Source organism: Rhinichthys klamathensis, unplaced genomic scaffold (genome assembly GCF_029890125.1).
Source record: "Rhinichthys klamathensis goyatoka isolate OS25496 unplaced genomic scaffold, OSU_Roscu_1.1 h1tg000181l_1, whole genome shotgun sequence".
Classification (NCBI taxonomy): domain Eukaryota; kingdom Metazoa; phylum Chordata; class Actinopteri; order Cypriniformes; family Leuciscidae; genus Rhinichthys; species Rhinichthys klamathensis.
The window spans coordinates 6,115,397-6,140,793 of NW_026606709.1; the positions used below are offsets into that span (position 1 = coordinate 6,115,397).

The 25,397-nt window shown below is 39.8% G+C and overlaps 1 protein-coding gene across 1 annotated transcript in view; it reads right to left on the bottom strand.

Annotated features, from left to right (window-relative positions):
* The window catches only part of pclob (piccolo presynaptic cytomatrix protein b), a 112,877-nt gene extending 87,680 nt beyond the window's left edge, over window positions 1-25,197 (bottom strand). The window contains exons 1-11 of the mRNA XM_056261407.1: window positions 24,992-25,197; window positions 14,117-15,119; window positions 12,860-13,735; window positions 8,078-8,956; window positions 7,162-7,989; window positions 6,163-7,068; window positions 5,055-5,942; window positions 3,218-4,669; window positions 1,937-2,764; window positions 1,054-1,848; window positions 127-867 (exon numbers count right to left, since the gene is read on the bottom strand). Coding sequence (XP_056117382.1) covers window positions 127-867; window positions 1,054-1,848; window positions 1,937-2,764; window positions 3,218-4,669; window positions 5,055-5,942; window positions 6,163-7,068; window positions 7,162-7,989; window positions 8,078-8,956; window positions 12,860-13,735; window positions 14,117-15,013 — 9,090 coding nt within the window. The 5' untranslated portion in view covers window positions 15,014-15,119; window positions 24,992-25,197. The remainder of the gene's footprint in view (window positions 1-126; window positions 868-1,053; window positions 1,849-1,936; window positions 2,765-3,217; window positions 4,670-5,054; window positions 5,943-6,162; window positions 7,069-7,161; window positions 7,990-8,077; window positions 8,957-12,859; window positions 13,736-14,116; window positions 15,120-24,991) is intronic.
* Window positions 25,198-25,397: the final 200 nt, after the last annotated feature.

Sequence of the window (25,397 nt, forward strand, 5' to 3'; positions counted from 1 at the left end):
TTATTTTAAAAAGTGAATTAAACCATTAAACATTATTCAAGTCAAAATCTATACAAATGAATTCCTAGTTGCATTTTTAAAAGAGCCTTTAAACATATAATTGTAAAATACATTGACATATGGTACCTCGGTTTGATGTGGATTGGGATTGAATCCACAGAGATTACAAACAAATTTCTTGCAAGAACTACAGGAGTTATAGTTCTGTGGGTCCTTCCTAAGGGTTTCTTTGCAAAGTGGACAGTTTTTTGAAAACTCCTCTGGACCATGTGGAGGTTTGGCCAGTTGAGGATCTGGGGTTTTCTCTACTGGCTTTTGTTCTTGCATTGATATAGCAGCTGGCTTTGATTCTTTTTCAGGTAGTTTTTGTTTAGCATCCTGAGGAGCAACTGATCCCTTCCGAGAAGTGGGTGGTGTTAGTGTAGTCTTATTTGAAGTCTGGGAAATTGTAGATCCCTTGCGAGATGTTGGTGGAATTATGGAGGAGGATTCATCCTGACCAGCCGAAGAGATCAGGTTAGATGCTGAGCTGAGGAAGGAGGATCCAAAACCAAAAACCTTATCAGAGACAGCAGTTTGAGGAGAGGGAGACCGGGAACGAGCACCGCCGAAACCAAAGCCAAAGAAACTTGACTCTTCTTTAAGCTGTTCATCTTTAGGTGGTAAAGCAGAATTGGAAGAAGTATCAAACTCTTTCTTGCCTGCCTCAGCTATAACACTTGACTTCTCTGGAGAAGGTGAGACTGAAGTTTCTTCTTTTTGTGGAAATGCTTGTGGAAGTATTTTGTTAGATTGTGGTTGTGGCTGACCAGGGGGAGGTCCTGCAGTTCTCTGCATCTGGCAGGTCAAACACAGCCACTCTTCTACCTGTAGATCATAAGAAAGATTACGCTCAAAAAGAGTCACATATGTACCGTATCTGTACCACCTTTGATCTAACAAAATTTAACCATATGTTTGCCTCTATGTCTCTTAAATTACGAAATATGTACACAATTATTTTTTTGTCCAAACCGAGAGCCTTTACATGTAATAACTATAAAACAGACTTACTTCAGTTCGATGTGGATTAGGATTGAATCCACAAAGATTGCAAACAATGTTCTTGCAAGATGTGCAAGAGCTGTAGTTCTGTGGGTCCTTCTTGAGGGTCTCTTTGCAGAGTGGGCAGATTTTTGGAGGCTCCTCTTTTACTTGAGCTTGTAGAGGTTTGGATGTTTGAGCATCTGGTGGCTTTTCCTGTTCTTTGTTTGGTGTAGAGGTTGGCTTTGATTCCACTGCAAGTGGATTTAGTTTAGTGTTCTGGGGAGCTACTGATCCTTTTCGAGAAGTGGGGGGTGTTGGTGTGGTCTTGTGTGAAGTCTGGGAAACTGTAGACCCTTTGCGAGATGTTGGTGGAGTTTTAGAAGGTTCATCCTGGACAGCTGAGGAGATCAGATTGGATGCTGAGCTAAGGAATGATGAGCCGAAGCCTAGAACTTTCCCAGAGACAGCAGACACAGTGGGCTGTGGAGATGGTGACCTTGAATGAGAACCACCAAAACCGAAGCTGAAGAAATCGGAATCCTGTTTAGGAGGTTCAGGTTTAGATGGTTGATCAGATTTGGCAGGAAAGACATCACTTTTCTGCATTTGAGATTCTAATGTAGGTTGTTTTGAATCTGCCAGATTCTGTTTGTCTTGTTTCCCAGAAGTATTAAGTTTCTGATCCTCTGCTACAACACCCAGAATGCCTTGTTTTTGTGGTGATGCAGTTGGAAGTAATTTAGTAGTCTGTGGTCCAGGTTGCACAACTGAACGTTCGGGAGTTCTCTGCATCTGGCAGTTCAAACACAGCCACTCCTTCACCTGTAGGGTGATGATAAAAGGTAACAATATAATACTGTGAGAAATAAAGACCACTACATACATACAAATCTGTAAAAAAAATTCTCACCTCTGTTTGGTGTGGCATTGGGTTGAATCCACAGAGATAACACACAGTGTTCTTGCAATTAGTACAAGTGTTGTAACTTGGTGGATTCTTTATTATTTCTGTCTTACAAAGTGGACAAGTTTTTGGAGGCTCTGATTTGTCGTCATTCTTTTTTATTACAGCTTTTTCCTGAACTTTTGTCATTTTCTCTTCTGGTTTCTGGTCTTTCTGCTTCTCTTCCACAGATTTAGCTACATGTTTAGGTGACAAATCAGCTGATCCTTTCTGAGAAGTAGCTGGTGTTAATGTAGTCTTCACAGGAGTTTGAGAAGCTGCTGAAACCCCCTGTGTTGCAAAAGGTGTTGTGGAGGATTCATCTTGTACAGCAGTGGATATAAGATAAGAAGCTGAACTCAAGAGTGAAGAACCAAATCCAAATACCTTTCCAGAAACACTAGGAGCAGCAGGTTGGGGAGATGGTGATCTAGAGCGTCCAAAACCAAAAAAGCCACTCTCTTCTTTTGTGGATGCAGTCTTTGTCAGTGCAGTAGATTTTGTGAATACATTATCATCCTTCTGTGCTGGCTGTACTGGGCTTTTGATGTCCTGCTGCTGAGGTGGCTTCTGTGTTGATGGAACTGAACTTTCCTTAGTAGACCCTGGTGTTGTACCTGCAGATAGATCAGTCTTTTCTTTTTCAGTGGCATCTATGGAGTCATGAAGTGGCTTCTTCTGTGGAGGAACAGGAGCTGGTGTCACTTTTTTTAGTGGTGATACCGGTGGAGGTACTTTGTTAGCCTCAGCTTGCGCTCTTTGCATCTGGCAGTTCAGACATAGCCACTCTTTTTTCTGAAACAACATTTCAATAATCAGTTTGGTATTGAGGATGCTTAAGAATAAGCATTAGTATCCACTAGCACTGTGGTCATTTTATCACAAAGAGAAGAACTAGAATGCAAAAAAATTAACATGCATCTAATGATATACAAAACTATATAATGGTACTATATATATATTTTTTTTTTTACAAAGTAACAATACACATTTAACCATATATTGATATGTATTATAAATGAAATTTATTAAGTTTTAGAAACCTTTAACAAGTTTTGTGGTGTGACAAATATTACTGTATACTATATACCTATATTTACCTATATCTTTAATGTAATATGAGGTTATAAATGCTGTTGTCCATAATGTCAAATACCCAAATACTACTAAAGTACTAATAAGATAATAATTCTAATAATGTGCATAAGGTGTTTTTTTATGTTTTTCAATGTAAAAAGGGCTGCTTACCTCTGTCTCGTGCGGCATAGGGTTAAAGCCACATAGATTACACACAGTGTTTTTGCACGCGGTACAGGTATCATAATTGGGAGGCTCCTTCTGCAAATCAACCGTACAGAGAGGACAGGCTTTGGGAAGTGATTTAGTGGACTCTGTACTTGTTGTTTCAGGTACAGCTGTATCTTTTGTTACTGATACAGTTGTTGACTGTGCCAGACTGACTGATTTCTCTTCTGTTTTGTGCTCTTCTATATTTTCAGGATGTACTTTTTTGTCATCTGAATGATGCATTTTAGGAGAGGCATCAGATACTTTTTGAGAAGTGGTAAGTTTGCTGGTCTTGAGAGATGTCAGAGAAACTTCAGAGCCCTTTCGTGAGGAAGGTGAAGTGATGTTCTTGTCTGAAGTCTGGGAAACAGATGAGCCTTTACGAGAAGAAGGTGGTGTTGTAGTCTTAGCAGATAGCTGGGAAGCTGTGGAACCTTTGCGAGAAGTGGGTGGTGTTGTTGAAGGCTCGTCTGGAGCTGATGAGATCAGATTACTTGCTGAGCTAAACAAGGAGGAACCAAATCCTAAGACCTTCCCAGAGACAGCAGATGCTGCAGGTGGAACTAAAGGAGACTGAGATCTACCTCTAGACACTTCAGAGGACACAGACACAGCTTCATCTTCCATCTTTCCTTGTTCTTGTTGCTGTGGTGTTGCTCCTTTAGTGGTTTCTTCACCTTTCTCTGCAACCTTATTTTTTGTCCCATCTGTATTGTCAATATTGTTTTTAGAGTTTACGGCAGCTTCAGACCCCTTTCGTGAGGTTGGAGGACTCATTCTAAAAGATGTCTGCGAAACTTCAGAACCCTTGCGAGAGGAAGGTGGACTGGAATTAATTTTATCGAAGATTTGAGAAACTGCAGAACCTTTGCGAGAGGTTGGTGGTGTCTTATCAGAAATTTGAGAAGCTGTTGAAGCCTTGCGAGAACTAGACAGTGCTGTGAAGGATTCATCTTGAACAGCTGTCGAGATTAAATTAGATGCTGAGCTTAAGAAGGAGGAACCAAATCCTAGAACTTTCCCTGAGACAGCAGAGACAGCAGGCTGAGGAGAAGGGGATCGAGATCTAGCTCCACCAAAACCAAACCCAAATAATCCAGATTTGTCTTGTTGCGGATCTATTTTTTGAGATTCTGAATTTGTAACTTCTGCAGTATGCTGTTGCTTTCTTTTTGTTTCTCGGCTGGGTTGTTCTGTTTCTTTTAAAGTTAGCTTATTGTCTTGTTTCCCTGCTAATTCTGGTTTCTTATCCTTTTGAACTGTCTCTGCTGGAGGATGTGGCTTTTTCTGTGAAGCATCTGAAGTGGGAATATCCATTCTAACTGGTTCAAATTCCTTAGCATGTGACTGAAGCTGCACAGGAGGAGGTTCTGGTGCTTTCCGCATTTGACATGCCAAACAAAGCCACATCACCTGTAGTTTGTAAAGCATAATGTATTAATAATTTTGCAACTTAAAATCACATTGTGTATATTAAGCAAGCTAAATAGCATCCACGAGTTCAGTGGACTAAACCACAATGCTTATTAACTTGCAATATTCCAAGGTAGCTCAAATTTAGAATAAAGAAGAGATGAGCATTACAAGCTATCCTGTCAACATGAAACTGTTTATGCAAAAACTGCATTATGATGCCAATATTATAATGATAGAGATTTTCATTTAAGTCAGCATTAACTCAAAATTGACACTATTTATTCCCTTAATGCATGTCAATGCACCTCCGTATCATGTTGAATTTAACAAACTAAAATATTGTTTTAAAGACATTTTCAACACAACAGTAGTATTTACTCACCTCATTTTGATGGGGAATGGGGTTGAACCCACACAAGTTACATACAATATTTTTGCATTCTGTGCAGCTGTTCCATTGATCTTTCTTGAGCTCCACCTTGCAAAGTGGGCAGACCTTGGGAAGAGGCTTGGATAAATCCTTTGGTGTCTCTGATTTATCCTCTTTCACTTTATTTGATGACTCCTTAGCCTGTTGAAGTAATGCTGTCTGCTCCTCTTGTTTCTGTCCAATTGAATGTTTAGTATCTGTACTACGTAAAGCTTTCGGCGAACCTTGCATGGTCTCAGAACCTTTTTGTAAGCTAGATGAGGTGCTGCTGTTGGACAATGACTGAGACATTGCAGAGCCTTTACGGGGGGAGGGGGGAGCTGTGGTTTCTGAAACTGATGAACCTTTGCGGGAGGTTGGTGGTGTTGTGGGTTCATCTTGAACAGCTGATGATATCAGATTAGAGGCTGTGCTAAGGAAGGATGAACCAAAGCCTAAAACTTTCCCAGGCACAGCAGAAACAGCAGGCTGAGGAGAAGGAGGCCTGGATCGGGCCCCACCAAAGCCAAAACCAAAAAATCCAGACTCCTCTTGATGAGGTTGAGCCTTTGGTGGTAGTTTGGTTTGTTTTTCTTGAGGCTTGTCCAATTTCATCTGCTGTGAGGTATTAGGTTGATTCAGCTGTTGTGGTGAAACATCAGTGGGCTTCTTTCCCCCAACTACAGCTATTTTCTGACCAGTATTGGTGACTTCCTCTGCATTTTGTTTCTTCAGCATGGATTCTAGAACATCTTGCTGCTCCTTTGGCACTTGGTCGACTTTCTTAGCTTGAGCTTGCTCTGCATTGGAAGGCATTGATGCCCGCTGCACTTGACAGGTCAAGCAAAGCCACTCCTTTCCCTGCCAACAAATGAGAGAGGCTGAGAAACTCCAGACAAAATTATTTTCACACAGGTTTCTCTTAAACAAATGTTAAGAAACACAGATTTGATAATACAAAAATGTCCATAACAATGTTGGTGAACTAGCTGGGGAATGATAATTTTGTCAAAGGAATTTTCTATTAAAGGTTAATACAGTAGAGCCCACAGCTCATTTAGCAAATTCTAAATAATCTTACCTCGGTTTGATGAGGCATGGGATTAAACCCACATAATGTGCATACAATGCTCTTGCATCCAGTGCAGGTGTTGAAATTAGGAGGATCTTTCTTGAGCTCCACTTTGCAAAGTGGGCATTCTTTAGGATGAGACTGAGAGGACTTATCAGCTTGTTGAGGCTTTGATGGAGGTGTAGATGGTGCTTTGAAAGGTTGAGGTTGCAGGGACTTCTTGTCTTCCAGTTGCTTTTGAGAAAGAGGTTTACTTTCCCCAGCCTGCATTTTTGTTGAGTCCTGAGATGCTGTAGATTCCTTGCGAGATGAAGATGCTGTTTCAACAGCAGATGTGGTTTTGAGATACGTCTGTGAAACTGATGAACCCTTACGAGAGACGGGTGGCGTCGTAGACTTCACAGAGGTCTGGGAAATTGTTGAACCTTTACGAGGTGTTGGTGGTGTTGTGGAGGATTCATCCTGAACTACTGAAGATATAAGATTAGATGCTGAGCTGAGGAAGGAGGAACCAAAGCCTAGAACCTTCTCAGTGACAACAGGTTGAGGCGAAGGGGATCGAGATCGAGCACCACTAAAACCAAAGCCAAAGAAACCAGTATCTTCTTTAGAAGAATCTTTTTTTGTTGTAGTTTCGGATTTGGCTAAAGCAGTACCATCTTTTGGCTGTTGAGGTTTTAGAGTTTCTTTTTGTGCAGGTTTTTTTTCCTTTGGGGGATTTTGTGTTGTAGACGTAGAAGTGGATTTTCCAAGTACTGTTTTTGACTTGTCCTCAGTTCTACTGTCTACTGGATGAGGCTGATATGGAGTTGTTTTGTCTTGATGCGAGTAAGTATTAGCCTGTAGCTGGGGATTTAGAGTCGAAGGCTCATGTGTTCTCTTTATATGGCAACTCAAACAAAGCCATTCCTTCACCTGCATGGCCAAAATCACAACCACAAATCAACATTACTGTTCTTCAATAAAAATGAATATGACCAAAAGAGTAAAAGAAACATCTCATCTTACCTCCTTTTGAAGAGGTATGGGGTTAAATCCACAACGGTTACACACAATGTTTTTGCAATCAGTGCAGGTGCTGAAGTTAGGAGGATCACTGGTAATATCTGCCTTGCAAAGTGGACAGATTTTGGGAAGAGGCAGGGGAGTTTTATCAACTTCCACAGACACTGATTGGTCTGGTTTTGCTTTAACAGAAGATTTGCTGGCTAGATTAAGTGACTCAGATATCTGTGTGTCTTGTTTTTGTGTGGTAGGTTGTTTTATGTCCCCTGTGTTTGTGGTCTGTGGAACAGCAGGGCTCTTTCGAGACGTGGGTGGTGTTGAGTTCTGGGAAACTGTTGAAGCTTTGCGGGAGGTTGGTGGTGTTGTAGATGTCTCATCTTGCACAGCTGAAGATATTAAATTAGATGCTGAGCTGAGAAAGGAAGAGCCAAAGCCAAGAACCTTCCCAGAAACAGCAGACACAGCAGGCTGAGGAGATGGAGACCTTGACCTAACACCTCCAAAACCAAAAAATCCAGATTCTTCCTTTGCTGTTTTGGCAGGGACTTCAGATTTGGCTTTATTTTCTTGCTGCTGGGCTTTTTGGATTGGCAGAGTACCATTCGGAGCCTTGCTTTGTTGGTCCTGTAATAATTTCTGACCAGGGTCAGTTTTCTTGTCAAACTTGTCCAATTCAGAAGCACCTTTCTTTTGGATTGAGGGTGAAGCCAGTGGTTGAGAAACAAGGTTTTTGTTGGGCTGTTCTGCGGTCTCCAACTTTGTAGGTCCTGGTGGCTCCATTCCTTTGAGAGCTCTTTGTGTCTGACAGTTTAGACAAAGCCACTCTTTCAACTGAATAAATAAGACAAATTGGTTAACTCGTGTACACATGCATCATTCAAAAACTTTTCAAAAGTATTAAAAGCCAACATAATGTTACCTCTGTTTGATGGGGTGTTGGGTTGAATCCACATAGATTACACACAGTGTTTTTGCACTCAGTACAGGTGCTGTAGTTAACTAGGTCCTTTTTTATTTCTACCTTGCAGAGCGGGCAGGATTTGGGTGGGGGTTGAGGGCCTTTGACTGCTTTTGGCATCTCTGAAGAAGGTTCAGATTTTTTAGATATTGGTGCTTTGTTGTTTTGGTCAGCAGTTGGCTCTGTCTTTTTCTCTTCTTTATGACCAACTGATTCATTAGCCTTTCCTGTAGACTCTGATATTGCAGCCCCTTGTGATGTTGTGGAGCCTTTGTAAGACATTGGTGGAGTAGTGGTCTTGGGAGAAGTTTGAGAGACTGAAGATGCTTGGGGATTAGTTGGTGGTGTCGTAGAAGGTTCATCTTGAACTGCTGATGAAATAAGATTAGATGCTGAGCTCAGAAATGAGGACCCAAATCCTAGGACCTTACCAGACATGGCGGAAACAGCGGGCTGAGGGGATGGTGATCGTGACCGGGCTCCACCAAAGCCTAAGCTGAAAAATCCTGACTGTTCTTGCTCAGTCTCAGCCTTTGGTGCTGCTTTAGACACGGAAGAAGAGGGAGCATTTTTTGCTGTCGGCTGCGGTAAAGGTTTAGGGGAGGGAGCTTGCTTTGCTCCTTCTGCACTAGTCTGTTGTTCATGCATCTCCTTTTTATGAGCAGCAGGTTGGGTGGCATGACTAGCCTTTGTTGGCAAAGCATTGGGCTGTTTCTCTAAAGGACCAAGTGTAGAATCCATTTTTTGAGATTTGCTGGGCTTTACAGTGGGTTGTCCTGGAGGCTCTATTCCTTTCAGCGCTCTCTGTGTCTGGCAGTTTAAGCAAAGCCATTCTTTTGCCTGCAAAAAAAATCTATTATAAGTAATTTCTTCACATTGTTTCTTTTTTGTAACATTAAAAACAAATGAGAAAAAAAAAGATTTTGCAGGATTGGTGTAAGTTGACCACAAGCAGATATCATAACATTACTACTCATTGCTTTGCAAAAATATGTAAAAACCATCAGAGACTCAACAATTGGTGATATACTGTATTCTCTCTCTCACTTTTTTTTGGTCTTTTAAGTTGTTTTTATAATAAAAAGAGAAAATTGGTCTGCACTCTGAAAATGTCTATTCATTTATTTCAATAGCTGCGTTTCCATTACCCTTCAAATTGTGCGAATTGAAATTGAAAATTGAAAATACACCCAATGGAAACATGTCAATTTCGCAAAAACTCCCATATTTCGCAAAAAATTAACGCCATTAATGCTTGGATAACATGCCTACGTCTCCTACAATTAAAAATAATCGCTACTGCGGTAGCTGGGATATACGTAAACCTACCAACATCCGTTGCCATGATTTTTGGAATGACTTATCACGGGAGGAAAAAATTAAGTTTTAGTCGCATGACATCGGTTAATTAAAACGGCGTCATTTCGCAATAGTTTTTTATCGACATTTAGAAAATTTCACAAAAGTTTTGCGCAAATCTGTAATGGAAACACGGCTATTGTTGCTATTAATAAAATATCTTCTTTTAATAGACATTTCTGAATGCCGACTCATTTTGAATTTGATTATTAATATTAATATCTGAATATTTAGAACAGATAAAAATCATGACGTTCATGCATATTTTGCTTTGGTGACTTTTAGAAAGAATGTTGCAAAGTCTTTGACTTCTTGAGAATTCTTTCTAGCAAGATTAAATTTGAATATGTTCATGTCAGACCAGCCCTTACAGAATATGGGAAGCAGAATATGCATTTTCAGTATACTTTACAGTTGTCTGTAATGTGTACTGAAAATGCATATTCTGCTAGAGGACTACATGACTACTTTTATAAATGCATTCCCAGTAAGCTAGAAGGTGAAACCACAGTATATGTTCACCTCAAACCAGCCTTAAGACACTCGTAAATGTTTTATTATTCTGAAAATGCATGTTTTAGAAGTCTAGAGTGCAGTTGATCTGACTTAAAAGGGTCTTTCCAGTAAACTAGAATGCTGAAACAAATATTTTAATTTCAGAGCAGTCCTCTGAAGATCTTCAAAGTCCCATTTGGCTACAATGAAAATCATTTGAAACATTTAGTGAATGGGCTCTTTTTTGTTACAAATAAAAAAATAAACAACAAACATTGATTACCCACAGTAGTATTATTTACATCAGCGTATATATGTACATATACTGCACACACACACAAAATATTACAAGTAAAATATTGCATAAATGTTTTAAATTTGCATTGCAGTAGGCAGTGACAGTGTTGTGTCATGTTGGTGAAATCGAACTGTAAATATCCCTCAACATTCTCAGAGTGTGAGCTGAGGGTTAAATGAATTTCCCTCTGTATCGCAATATTTGTGCTGCATGCACACTTCAAGCACACAGCTCACCCTAAAGCCTAAATTTAATCTCTGGAGAAAGCCAGCAGCACTATTTTTTTTAGGAATAAGGAAACTAAATCGTTTAGATAATTTTAGCATTGACTAAAAATAAACACAGATGTGTTGAATTTGCTCATTCTCTAGACTTAAGGCAAGAGAAGGCTTAAGGCTTCCCAGGTTTGAATGTTTCATGATAAAACACCAAACACACAGTTGTTGCCATGAATGAAGGTGACCTCCATATTGTAGAGCTATTATTTTCACTATTATCTCATTCCAACAACCTGTGCTTGACACTGAGCACAATAGAGTAGCAGATGCCACTGTAATCTACACCTCATCTCTGTGTTTTTTAACTCTCTTGGAAAAGTCTTAGATTTTAACTTTGAGGACTGCCCACTGATCCTCTGCCTGTTGTTTTTTCGTCACACAGCTGGTCCATGTGACCCAATAGCCTTGGGGTCTCCTTGCCAGGCTGCACGTAAAGTCTGAATGTTTAATTACAGAATCAATAGGTTTTTTTTGCTCAACACATCTTAAAATATGAAATGGCCATTTAGGGGCCAGTCTGGTATGCCCAGGGCTTCCAGATGATGACAATAGAGGTGATAAGGGTTCTCTAGGGAACATATATTATTACAGCAGATTCACTGCTAAGACTAAGCACATGATACATCCCTGGCCTTGACTATACTATTCCCTTAATATAAAACCTGATGGCCAAAGATGAAACAAAAGTTAGTCTGTGTTTTGTCAAATCTACACAAACATTATTTCTGCTACAAACTGACATTTATGATATTTGTAAAAATGAAATTTGTACCTAACAAACCCTAAAATATTCAGTATGACATGCCAACATTCAGGATAAAATAGTAATCCCAACACTACTGGAAAGTAACCAACAAAACTTAATGTTAAGCACGATGAAAGTGATTTCAGATGTTTTGGCTAACTTCAACCAAACCCAGAGTGCTTCTGACTAGTTTTCAGATTAATATAAAAATAAAATAATAAATGTCTTACGACAGGCACAAATATATAAATATATTTATATTTTCTCAGGACACCTATTTCAGTGATGAAACCAGTCTGGTAGTAGGGACATTTAATGAGTGGTAAAAATAAAAATAAAAAAAAACATTGTCAGGAAAATTTAGGGTAACACTTTATTTTGATGGTCCCTTTTGAACGTGCTGTTAAGTAACTTTGCAACTATATGTCAACTAACTCTCATTAGAGTGTTAGTAGACTGTCTGCTTAATATCTGCAAACACTTTATTGTGATGGTCCTCCAACAGACACTCTACTACTGACTAGAAGTAATTTTGGAACTACATGTCAACTTAATCTAACCCTACCAGTCTACTAATACTCAACACTCTAATGAGAGTTAGTAGACATGTAGGTGCAACGTTACTTATAGTAAACAGAATGTGTTAAAGGGACCATCAAAATAAAGTGAAACCAAATAAAATGGCATATGACACATGGCAATTACTAGGACCATCTATATTTGAGCACTAAATAAATAAATAAATAATTAAAAACAAGACACATAAAGGAACTTGTAAAGGGAAACCAGAAACATTGGCAAAAGGTTTTCTAAATAAAAGACTTGAAATAACTAACTTCAAAATAAAAGACATGATAGACAGTTAAGTTTACAATGAAACAGTAGATCTACTAACTTCTGATGCAAAAGGAGAATTACATATCCTCTTGGATCAAAACAGACAACAATAAAGCCCATGAGATCATCATGAACCTATCTCCCCAAGCAGTCTTGACTATCTTGATAGCTTTGCTGGGTCTGGAAAGTGGCTGAAAGCAACACACTGCGTGGAACGTTTGCATGTAAAATAGAAAAGCCACTAACTGCAATGTTTGACCCAGATAGATCATTAAACGTCATAACACGAGTCACAAAGCAAAGAATGTCTATTCATTCATAATATCTACTTATCACCCAAAAGGCCAAAACCTTAATGGATCTGTAAATCATGTTAAAGCATAACTTAAAAAAGGAGGAAACAATGTGAATAATATGCACATTGATGTTTTCTTTTCTGCCTTGAGAGTGTAAGCACTTTATTTTTGTAAGTTTAGGCTGGGAGTAGTCTGAGGCAATTGAGAATCAAGGCACATTTTGTCTCTCTCACAGCCATTTTCGGTCTGCCTTCCACAAGACTGCCTCCACACAAACCAAAGAGACTAGAAAATACATCCATCTTTTACAACAGAATCACTGGAATCACCCAGAACATGTCCTCTGAAATTGCTCTTGACATTTCCTGCCCACAGTTCATTGCACAAACCATAATGTGAACCTACTGCAAGAAAATACATTCATCTGTTTCTTACCTCCGTTTGATGAGGCACAGGATTAAATCCACACTGATTGCACACAGTGGCCTTGCATTCAGTGCAGGTACTATAGTTGGGAGGATCTCTTCTCAGGCCTGCCTTGCAAAGTGGACAGGCTTTGGGAAGAAGTTTCGGGCTTTGATCTATTTTAGTAGCCTGAGCAGATGAGGATTCCTTCGTTGTCGTTGGTTTTTGAGTGTCTTGGGGTTTATTTTGTTGCTGTTGCTTTTTTCCTTCCAGTGTCTGTGATTTAGGATGATTGGGGGGGCCCTTAGAGCCCTCTGAATCTTTTCTGGTAGAAGGGGGTGTGGTGGTCTTGGCAGAAGTTTGGGAAACGGCAGAACCCTTTCGAGAGGTTGGTGGAGTTGTCGAGGGCTCATCCTGGACAGCCGAAATCAAATTGGATGCTGAACTAAGGAACGAAGAACCGAAGCCTAGAACCTTCCCAGAAACAGAAGAGGCACCAGGCTGTGGAGAGGGAGAGCGGGATCGAGCGCCACTAAAACCAAAACCAAAGAAACTGGACTCTTCTTCTTTTTTAGGGGGCTCAGTCTTTGATGGTGGCTCACTTTTGGCAGGAGGAGCATCTTTTGTTGCCTGCTGTGGAAGAAGTTTTTGTTGTGACGTTTGCGGCGATGGATGAGCTGCACTTGTGCTAGACTGGCTTGACGGTTTCTGACCGTCTGTTGGTTTGGTTGGCTGGCTGGCAGATGGAGGCATCTGCTTACTATGAGGTGTGTCTTTCTTTGCGGGGTTCTGTGATGGTACGGAGACCTTGGACTGTGGCTGGGCTTTTAGCGTAGGAGGTTCACTACTTTCTGCCCCTCCCAGAGCTCTCTGCATCTGGCAATTCAGGCAAAGCCACTCCTTAGCCTGCGTACATTGAGGATACAAATGTCTGTTATACAATCGCTAGTTTTTAACTTAAAAATTCAAATCAACAAAGAATATGTAGTATGACTTTGTTAAAAAGGTATTATAAAAAAATCGTCAGCATCCATCATAGTCCAATAAAGCATGCTTCAGAGAGAGTGCACTCTGGAATTATAATGGTGACCATCGCCTGATAGTATAAACTGATGGGTAAATCTAGAGTGGTCTATTTGCATAAAATATCTTGATTATATAAAATAACACTATTATATAAAATATCTTGATTCTTTTTCTATTTTAATTTAAAACGAGCGCAAAAGAAAGAGTCATGCATATCAAATACCACTGCTTTATGTATCATGCTTAGGAATTTGTACTCACAGTTGCATCTGGAGGACTGAACCCACACATGTTGCAGACCACTGATTTACATTGTGTGCAGGTGTTATGGTTGGGGGAATCCTTGGACTTAAAACTGAGTTCTGTATTTTTACAGACTGGACAGAGGGATTTCACCCCAGCTCCATCTTTCACCTGAGGCTCTGCTGAAGGAGGCCTTGACCCAGCTGCACCTGCTGGATGAGACCCAGGTCCTCTTGGGCCTTGTTGTTGAGGTCCAACCTTCCCAACACCCTGCTTAGGAGATCCACCCCCACCTGCTCCTTGTGGCAATCCCCCCCTCCCCACTCCCTGCTGTGGGAGACCTCTACCAGCTCCTTGCTGTATAGGAACTCCTCGTCCAGCTCCTTGTGGTTGAGATCCTCCCAGTCCAGCTCCTTGTGGTTGAGATCCTCCCCGTCCAGCTCCTTGTGGTTGAGATCCACCACGTCCAGCTCCTTGTGGTTGAGATCCTCCCAGTCCAGCTCCTTGTGTTTGAGATCCTACCCGTCCAGCTCCTTGTGGTTGAGATCCACCACGTCCAGCTCCTTGTGGTTGAGGTCCACCTCGTCCAGCTCCTTGTGGTTGAGGTCCACCACGTCCAGCTCCTTGTGGTTGAGGTCCACCCCGTCCAGCTCCTAGTGGTTGAGATCCACCCCGTACAGCTCCTTGGGCTCCCCGTCCCACACCCTGCGGCTGCTGTCCACTTTGCCTCTGAGGTCCCTGTGAGGCTGGTTGGCCGTTCCCCTGCTGTTGAGGATCCTTCTGCTTTGAAGGACCTGTAGGCTGCTGTTGTTGCTTTTCCTCAGGTGCCTCATCCCCAAAAAGACTGAACTTGTTCACAGCAGAGGACATCGCACTTAGAGGATTCCCTCCACTCAGAAAGTTGGAGGAGAACATGTTGGCTGTGGGGAATGTTGGTGTAAGGGAGGGCTGGGATGGAGGGGCCCAGTGGAGGGCTTCTCTCACCAGTTGCAATTATCCCTCACATCTACCTCCAGTGTCCCTTAGGAAATAGAAAATGGACAATGAAAAGAGAGAAGTCACACATTATTGTGTCTTTAATGCATACATACCTTTAATGCACACACACACACACACACACACAAACAGACACATTATAAAATATTCATTATCAAATCAAAATATTAGTAGTTCCAGACTCCAAAAACAAAATGATTTAAAAACAATTACAAATGTCTCTGAAATATTTTATGTTCAGCAAAATGGAGTAAAATGGGAAGAGTACTCGGTCTAAAAGTGTTGTTATTTTCAGGCATGCTAAGTCTAGCTACTGTAAGTCATCTTCAAAGCAGGTAAAAACCTAATTAACGCAAAAGTAGCAAATAAGATTAAACAAAAAACCAAAAACAGTCATGAACTTTACAATGCGTAATCGGTAGCTAGCATGTAGTGGTGGTAGATGATGATCAATCTTATACAGTCACGATCTCCATTAATCACACTGACATCTATTAAAATGGTAAATAACAAAGCAAATAGTTTTTTTCATAATTCATAAGATAATTTTTCCATAATTATTGTATATAGATTCCATGATCTGTGGTCTTCCGAATAGCATTATGCCAGAATGCATTCGATATCTGCAACATATAATAGGCCATAGCATACAAATAATTATAGGTTGAATAAGTTGATTTAAAGTTTAATAACTGCCCATACAAATTACGAGTGCAGTTACAGTGACAATTCTAAAGACAATTTGGCAATGGCAATTTTACTACATCTGTTGTTCATCCACATGTGTAATACAGCTTAAAAATGTAGCATTAATATATGTAACAGCAATAAAACTCTGATGTTTCGTGTTAAGCGTGACTGCATTCCCCTGCAATTGACAGTGTTTGGACGTTTCCCTTCAGCACCTTGGACAGCGTTCTACGCTCAGCGCATGCATCACGTTGCTCTGCCTTTTAGCGTGAAATACAACACGGTATACCATTCACAGCAGTAACTCTATGCGGACACATTCATGATGAGAAACTTTAAAGAGTCAAAGAGTGGGTTTTCTGTGTGTATTTTTTTTTTTTTTTTTTGCAAACGCATGATTGTTTTTCAGTAGAGAGCGCGCCGTCAACATTTCAATCACATCGATAACCTGATATTAATGTTAAATAGTCACATTGTGCTCTTCAGACAGCCTACAAATATATATTGACATTTTCTGCTCTGCTCCTTCAAAACCAACATCTATAGGCTATAGCCCGTCTACAGAAATAATCCGTCGGCATATCCGGGTTGGAAAACCTTCGCTGCATGTGTAAAACACAAATGGGTGTTTTGCAATCTTATGTGAAAGAAAACTTAATGTTTCATAATTTAAAGGGTTGGATGTTTTAGTTACAAAAAAAAAAGTGTTTTTTCCCCCCTTTTTTTTTGCATCAATAGACAAAAAATAGTATAGAATAGAATAGAATAGAATAGAATAGAATAGAATAGAATAGAATAGAATAGAATAGAATAGGTTGGTTATTCGATATGAGATTGTAGATGGTAGATGATCAATCTCAGACGGTCACGATCTGCAGTAATCACACTGATCTCGCCTCATAACATGCATTCAAACAGGAAATAAAAGACCAAACGGTGAGAAATGGAGGTTCCCTCACTGTCCTGATCATGATGCATTCGTCCTTGATCAAGCCCTGCAATTTGACCAAGGATGGGAGGATTTCCCAGCCTCATCACTAAAACCGCTTTCTTGCATGCTGTCTGAGAGCATCTAGAAGCCGAAAGCATTTCCAGACTAGAAGTAGCCATACACTACTACCACACTCCATAATCATCTTTCATCAAAACTGCCACTGTGGTCACATGGAAAAGCACGATTATTTTCATCTGAACGGGCAGCTGAAGTCGTACAAACAGCATCCTACCTGCAGCGTGAGAGCATCCCTATTTATTCTCCCATTTCTGTCTCTCTAGTGCTGTTTGGTAGTCGGACTTCGCTGCTCAGCGTCTAGGATGGAGGTTACGAGGAACTGAGGACATACCCGCTTTCACAATCATCCCCTCTGCGCATGCGCCCCACATGACAGGTGATCAGCATACATCGCCTCGCGAAAATTGAATTTAAAGCGACATAATCATTCGTCTTTGACAGACTATCCGCTAATAATCGGCTAACGTTTTATTGGGGCATCTGTAAGGGGTTTGATATCGTTTGCACAGATACGAATGTTGACAGTGCATAATAACAACCATAAGGTTACTTTTATTAAAAGCAGTTTTATTAAAATTCTATAATATAGGCTAATAGAAATGTGAATACATGTTTGAATATATATTTATTTTGTCTATGTTTCAATATTATGATGATATTATTGTTTAATATTATTGTCTCCTAGTTAACATTCTATCTGACTAGAAATTAAATCTGAAATGTAAAGTAGCTGAATACTGGAAAAAAGTGGATCCTTCTAATGAATAAAGAAAGACAAAAAAACATATACAATATATAATTACGCTTCTAGGCAACAAACATATTTCGGCAATTATTCATAAGCATGGTAAGAAAGGATAACCATTTTTTTTAAATGAATAAATAAATGTTACTAACAGGGTGCAAAAGACGAACAAATAATAAGGTAACACTTTATTTTAAGGTATGTAGTTCCACGTTACTACATGTACTTACTATAGTAATAACAGTAAATTATCCATAATTACAACCGTAACTCTATAGTACATGTAGTTAATTAATATTACTCAGTACTTATTTGAGTAAGTACAATGTAACTATACATCACCTTAAAATAAAGGTGTAAAACAAATTACACTTTTTTAAGGTGTCATTGTTACAGTGTAATATAATATATTTATATATATTATATTAAATATATTATATATTTAAGTACTGAGTAATAGTAAGCAACTACATGTATTTATTATAGGGGTTCGGGTCAGATTAGGATTTGGTTGGGGGTTAGTTTCATGTAACTATGCATAATTTACTGTTATTACTATGGTAAGTAAGTAACATATGTAACAAGGACACTGTAAAATAAAGTGTTACCAAATAAAAAAAATAACCAATAATAATAATAATAATAATACGGGATACATGCTGCTACAAAATGCAATCTGGTTTATGTTTACTAATATAGAAGGTCAACTGCAGTCAGAAACACTGAGCCTGTGGCAATGGCCTAAATCAGTTCACCTTCAAATTCACAGTAAACATTGATAGGGTATGACAATTCCTCATCTCTCTCTCTCTCTCTCTCTCTCTCTCTCCTTGTCATTTATCTGTGCATACTCACTCACATCCATCATCTCTCCGTTCTCAGGCAGCGAGAGAAGCCTGCTTTTCTCTGTCTGCATTATAGGTTTTTGCCTGGCAGAATCAGTCATGGTCCTGAGAGAATCTAATGTGCTCCACTCTAGTGCTAATGGTCAATCCATAAAAAACCATCAGTGCCGGCATGCCAGTACCATAACCTGAGTCTTGCTGCCCCATCCCTCTTCAGAATAGAGCTCTCAGCAATCCACAGACTTCAAATATTTCAGTAACATGGCCAATATAAGATCTCTACTTTCCTACTGTCTTTAAAGCAGTGGTTCACAACTGCTGGGGGTGTATTATAATTGTAGCATGTCACAACAATTAGGATTATCAACTATTAAAAGAGAGGAGAAAACACTTTACATATATTTTCTTGTTGCTGTCAAAGGTTGTGTGTTCAATCAAAGTTTACTGTATTTTGACACAAATTCACCTATCATTTGCGGCAAATATTGTTAACGCGTTTACAAAATTGTCATGTTTCCTCTCGTCTTGTCATTTTAATAATTATTTTAGGGCCAATGCAGTTCATTGACATTTTTTTTTAAAAGTTTATTTTTGTGCAATAAACAAATATGGTGCTGTCGGATCGCTAATCTGAAGCGAAACCATTGAAGAATCACTTTGCTAAAGTATTTCAGAACTACCTGCCTTTTAACTTCCAAAAGGTTTTTGGCTTTATCTTTAAACCACAAAAGAAGCAAAGATCCATAAACATCTAATGAAGTGTTAATCTGTTCTTTAATGAGCAATGTGTAACGTGGTGCGGTTGAAGCAGAGATGAGGCAGGATCCAAAAGCAGCACACGCTTTATTTAACAAACTACAAACTATACAGACTGGATACAGGACTCGGGACTCAGGAACAGGAACAACCAACAGCGTTCAACAGTCAAACATTAAAAAAGATATCTAATAGACTAGACAGGGAACCAACATGACAGGACACAAACCCACATCTTGACACAATGATGCTTTTTCATGATATGCGTCACCATTTGAATTGAATTTTCAAAACGTTTAATTTAAAAGGGCCGGTAAATAAAAACCAACAGCCTTCAATGTTTGCAGATCATTAGTGGCTATTACCACATACACCCTGTTGAAGGCTAGACATTTCTTAGTAAGTGCTCATCTTTTACTTTTAATCAGGCTTCAAGCTAAGCCAAACTTGCACCTGTTCAAATCAAATCATTTCATTGACTCTTTATTCGATCTCTCTCTTTTTTCCTTTCATCAAACATTTCTCTAAAATGTCTAGTTGCTCTAGTGGAAACCTGCTCATTCAGAAGCCAGTCTGAAAACCATGTTGGACTGAGGTCACATAAATCAGGAGTGCTTGGCATACAGCCCAGGCGAGTTTTCTACAAGAAGCATTTCATTCAAGACAGTAGACCAAGCCTGTCACCCTGCAATGCGCTGAACAAGAGCAGTCTAAACTATTTGCCAAGAAGCTACATCACAGATTGCATCTCTCCAGCATCTCTCTGGGGATTAAACCCAAAACTATAACTGCCATTTACTCCTTTCCAATGTAAATTAATTCTCATCACTTTAGAATAACCCCTCAATCATTCTGAGCTATGGTCTAGCAATGGTTTATGGAATAATCATACATCACCTCACTGTATGATGCAGAGTCAGATGCAATTAGGAGGAATGTCTATTCCAGCAAATTCAGCACGTCTAGAAACCATATCATTAATGGATTTCACCTGGTTGCCCAAGTTTAAGGATATAAAATTGGTAAGGAGAAAAAGGAATAGTTCACCCAGAAACAGGAGTTCAGAACTGAACTGAGAATGCATTTTAAATTACAATCTAATTAATGCATTTGATTTGAATTAAATTGATTTGAATTAAAATTACAGTAGAAAACAGGATGCAGAAATGCAATTCAAATTGAAAGTTAAGGAAGAAGAAAAACATTTCTTTGAATTTCAGTTTATTTTATTTAACTGTAATTTTTAACGTCAAGACTTTTAAAACAGGGCTTTGATGAGTCAACATACAAAGTTTGATGGTTTTTGAAGTTTGAAGGTACAATAGAAAGAACGATAAATAGAAGGATAGAACGATAGTTAGAATGATAGAACGATACATAGAACAATATTTAGAATGATAGATATGGAATGATTGATAGATGAATGATAGATGAATGATAGATAGAACGATAGACAGAACGATTGATGGATAGACAGAACGATATATAGATAGACAGAACGATTTATAGATAGACAGAACGAGATAGACAAAACAATACATAGAAAGATAGATAGATCGAAAGATTGATAGATCGAAAGATAGAACAATAGACAGAACGATATGATGGATAGATAGACAGAACGATATATAGCATGATAGATAGAATGATATAAAGATAGAACAATCAGTTTTCATATGTTTGCCTAAATTATTCCTTTAATACAATATGATTTCCTACATTAGCATGAAGTTAATGGTTTGTGTTGAGATAAAATAATTTCGTAAAGGACATACAACTGTTTTGAGTTAGGTGTGTGTTGAGAGCCAGGAATCGTCTGGAAACATATGTTGCCGAAATTAATTTGGCTCTACTGCAGTAATGTTAACGTAAACAAGAAATTCACCCCATTTATCCATTCTGCCACTGGGCAGACAGAATTCTGCCATTGAAACACCCAGATCAAGACAGCCAGAGAGAGAGTCACATTTCCCCAGAGCCTGTTTCTGCCAGTGAGCGTGTGTACGGTGAGTCGTGCATGTCTTCAGTCCCCCATGCATCACTCTCCCACTTCGGCCTGCGCGTCATGTGTTGGGGGAGGGAGCATGGACGTGTGTGTGTGTGTGTGTTGTGCTGATTATGTGTTGCGTCATGCGTGGGGAAGCGTAAACACTAGGAAGCTGGAAACATTTTTCCTCTCCCACCATTTGTCGGTGTGTGGGTGGGCGGGTGGGTGTCTGTGTGGGTACACACGGCCAGATTGGGCTGAATATTCCTCTAGACATTGTTACAGCATCATTCTCACCCTTCTGATTGCTCACATGTCATTCTTTCAAAGCTCAGAAGACGGAAAGGGTTTTTCATTTATGTTTCATAAAAAAAATATCAAAATCAAATACAAGAAATCAATAGTATTTCAGTTAAAACAGATCAAACATGCATTTTAGTCTGGGACTAGCTCTGTGAAACCAGGGGTTAGAGTGTCTGATTTGAACAGTATTAAAGTATTTTACGCGTACTGAATGTAGGCTCAAAGATGCACTGGTCCTCAACATGCTAGTGAAAACCAGAGAGGCAGTATTAAGATTAAGTGGCATGGCATCTTACGCACAGAAGCCATTGGCACATGCTGCTATGCTTAGCAGCACATTCGGTGGCACATCCGGTTCATATTGGCATGTGCCAGTGGATAGTGGCATGTGGCACTAAAACTTGTCATGTGCCACCGACATTGTTGCGGAACATGTCGCCGTATGTTGTGGCACCTCCATTAGCCTAGTGACACATGTCGCTTACTCCCGTGCATCATGTAGATGTTGTAACATACGCACTGAACAGTTCAACCTTCATGTTATGAAGAATACTTTTTGAGTGCAAAAAAACAAGCATAACTACTTTACTCAACAACTTCTCGACGCATGCGTGTGGTGCTGACGCAGGAGCCGGCCAATACTGAGCAGCCGTTCTAACGTAGAACCCAGAAGCGCTGCACTGTGTTTACAACGTGAACAGCGTCAGAGACTGAAACATGTGACGCTTTTGACATTTCGTCGAAATCCGACGCACATGGCATCCTTTAGCGTCAATATGAGACGCAGAACCCAAGGCGTCATAACCGTAACCCTACCCCAGACCTAAACCTACCCATAACAGTGCGTGTTATATTGACGCTAAAGGATGCCATGTGCGTAAGATTTCGACGAAATGTCATATGGCGTCACCTATATGACGCCATAGGATGAGAATGTGTTGGTTTAATCCCTAATGTGTTTGGAACGACATGAGGGTAAGTAATTAATGACAGAATTTTCATTTTGGGTCCAATCAATGCTCTCTAGAATCTAAATTATTATTACATAATTCCATTACATTATTTGTCCAATATTAAAGCAATAGATGAGAACCACTAACCACATATTAAAGGGGACCTATTTACATCATAAACAGACAAGCTGTGGCTAAAATCGATCACTTGTTCACACAATTACTATTTTCTACATGGTGAAAAGCACGGGGCGAAAGAAGTCTGGTTTCACTTTAATATCACGTGAACCGCCACAGCGTGCACACAATCTACTCCGGTCCAGAGACACGATAGCACAGAGCGGATCATATGCGTGAGTCGCCACAGACCACAAAATGGATCAGACCCATTTGAATTCCTCACAGAATGCTATATTTTAAAGCGATGTAGGAGGAGAAACGGCACTGTCGAGTAGAAGTAATAACACTGGTGCCATGCACCAACACAAATAATAATAATAATAATAATTCATCACATTTATATAGCGCTTTTCTAGGCACTCAAAGCGCTTCACATGGAAGGGGGAATCTCCTCAACCACCACCAATGTGCAGCATCCACTTGGATGATGCGACGGCAGCCATAGTGCGCCAGAACACTCACCACACACCAGCTTATTGGTGGAGAGGAGACAGAGTGATGAAGCCAATCACAGAGTGATGAAGCCAATCAACAGTGATGAAGCCAATCATAAATTACAAATTACACACTTTTCAAGGTACACATCCTCATCATGATTATGTTCACTGTTTTGCTTTAGTAACAGTTTCATATTAAATCTAAAAGGGGAACCTATTAGACTGTGGCTGTCAAACGCAGCTTTGCCGAGCTCAACAGCTCTGCAAAAATAAACTAAAAGCTTTTGGCCATTTTAAAAAAGGGGAGGAGCTGATTGAAATGTCCCGCCCTGTCTTCCTGTTGCAGTGGAAATTCCATCAACACATTGAATAATGCTGCATGTTTCAAGGCACTTCAGTGGGCCTTTAAGTAAATAGTCACAGCCTACTTGCACTAGATGTGCTGGTTTCGGCCTCTTCACCGGCTGCAGCCATGTCCTCATCTCGTATACCTGCTAATGCACTCACATTCACGTAAAGTAGCCTTTTTGACAAGTTTGGGTGAGTAAAGGCAAAACGCACAAGATATGTATTGGAGTAAAGAGTGCATATGCTTATCCAAAAATGTAGTCAAGTAGAGAGTTGCTAATATCGTTATACTCAGTCAAAGAGCAAAGTAGCCAAAAAGGTAGTTAGGCTACAGCAACTATTTAACCTACATTTACTCAAATACTTTACACCACTGCATACATGTACACATGCAGTATTCTCCAGATAATATTTTATTTATTTGCTTTAGTAAAATGACAATATAAAATTTAGGACAACATTAATTTAAACATGTCTTTATTACACTTCATATTTTTCTCACACACTATAATATAGCTGTTCTTATGTATTTATGTTGTAAGAAGACCATTAGGATCTCCTTTAAAATATTAAAAGCTGTGATCTCATTTTAATGGTTTATTGAAGCTTGACTCTGGACAATGTATAGCTGTTCTGTTTGTTTGTTTGTTTGCATGTGTGTGTGTGTGTGTGTGTGTGTGCGCGTGTGTGTGTGTGTGTGTGTGTGTGTGTGTGTGTGTGTGTGTGTGTGTGTGTGTGTGTGTGTGTGTGTGTGTGTGTGTGTGTGTGTGTGTGTGTGTGTGTGTGTGTGTGTGTGTGTGTGTGTGTGTGTGTGTGTGTGTGTGTGTGTGTGTGTGTGTTTGTTTGATTGATGTCTGGGGATGTTGGAGCAAGTCTTCGCTCCTGCTTTCGGTAAGCTCTGCTGCTTCACTGGCCCTGACATGTTATTCCATCAAGCATGCCTAAACCTTGTGACATTTTGCATGTCCTTAAACAAACTTTCTCTCTTTCAGCCTCTTTAGGTGTCTCAGCTTCTCATGTGAAAACAAACATAGTTATAGAAAAGGATGCAAGCATGCGTTGTCACTGCAAAAAAATATACATGTACAAAAACATGAGGACACAAACAGATGGACAAGCTAAACGTTGACAAATACACATTCACACGTGCACTCATCACACAAGGTCGTGCAATGTACGTGAGTATATTTGAAGCACACATGCTGGTATTATTAATTGGATGTTATAATCTACTATAATCTACACACACACACACACACACAACCAAAGGAAAACATGCACACAAACCTCTCTGCATGTGGAGTACAGCAGAGGGTCAGGCTGTAATCAATACTGTAACTTGATCACACACTGTTCGCCAGTTTCATTAAATTTAAATATCTGCCTCGCAGAGGAAGAAGGTGGACTGGGTTGTCCAGATAGAAAAACAAATAGCTTGACAGCTAGTTCACAGTGGTCAACCAACCCCCATCCTCCATCATAGCATCATATCCGCAAGCCAAGCGTGATGTAAAGCTTGCATGTATGAAAGTGTACTCTGTTGAATATATAATCTTGAAGCCAATAACAAGTCCAAATACTCAGTCTAGCAAAAAAACTTTTCTATATTAATAATGAAAATACATAATTGCAACTACTTACCTAATTTTAGCCACAACAAATTAAGGTTGAATGCATACAAATAACCCAAGTCCAGTGTGTTTAATGGCGTTAAAAAAGCTGTTAAATCCACAGTACATCAGCGTCTCCCCTTGTCATCCATATTCACAGGCAGCTACTGCACTGCCGCCACTAACTCTGATTTTCCCCACCACTGACCATCATCAACTATCAGCCTAAAAATACTCTTAAAGCGACAGCATCTCTCTCTCTCTATCCTGGCACTCTTTGGACACCCTTCCAGCTGACTAGGGACTGCCCTAATCTCCTCCTGCTCATACAGACCAATCAGGAGCAGGCAGGAAGTCAGTAGTGATGTGTAGTGAGAGAGCAGGAGAGAGAGAGAGCGAGAGAGCGAGCGAGATAGGCAGCTGTGGATAATAGATAT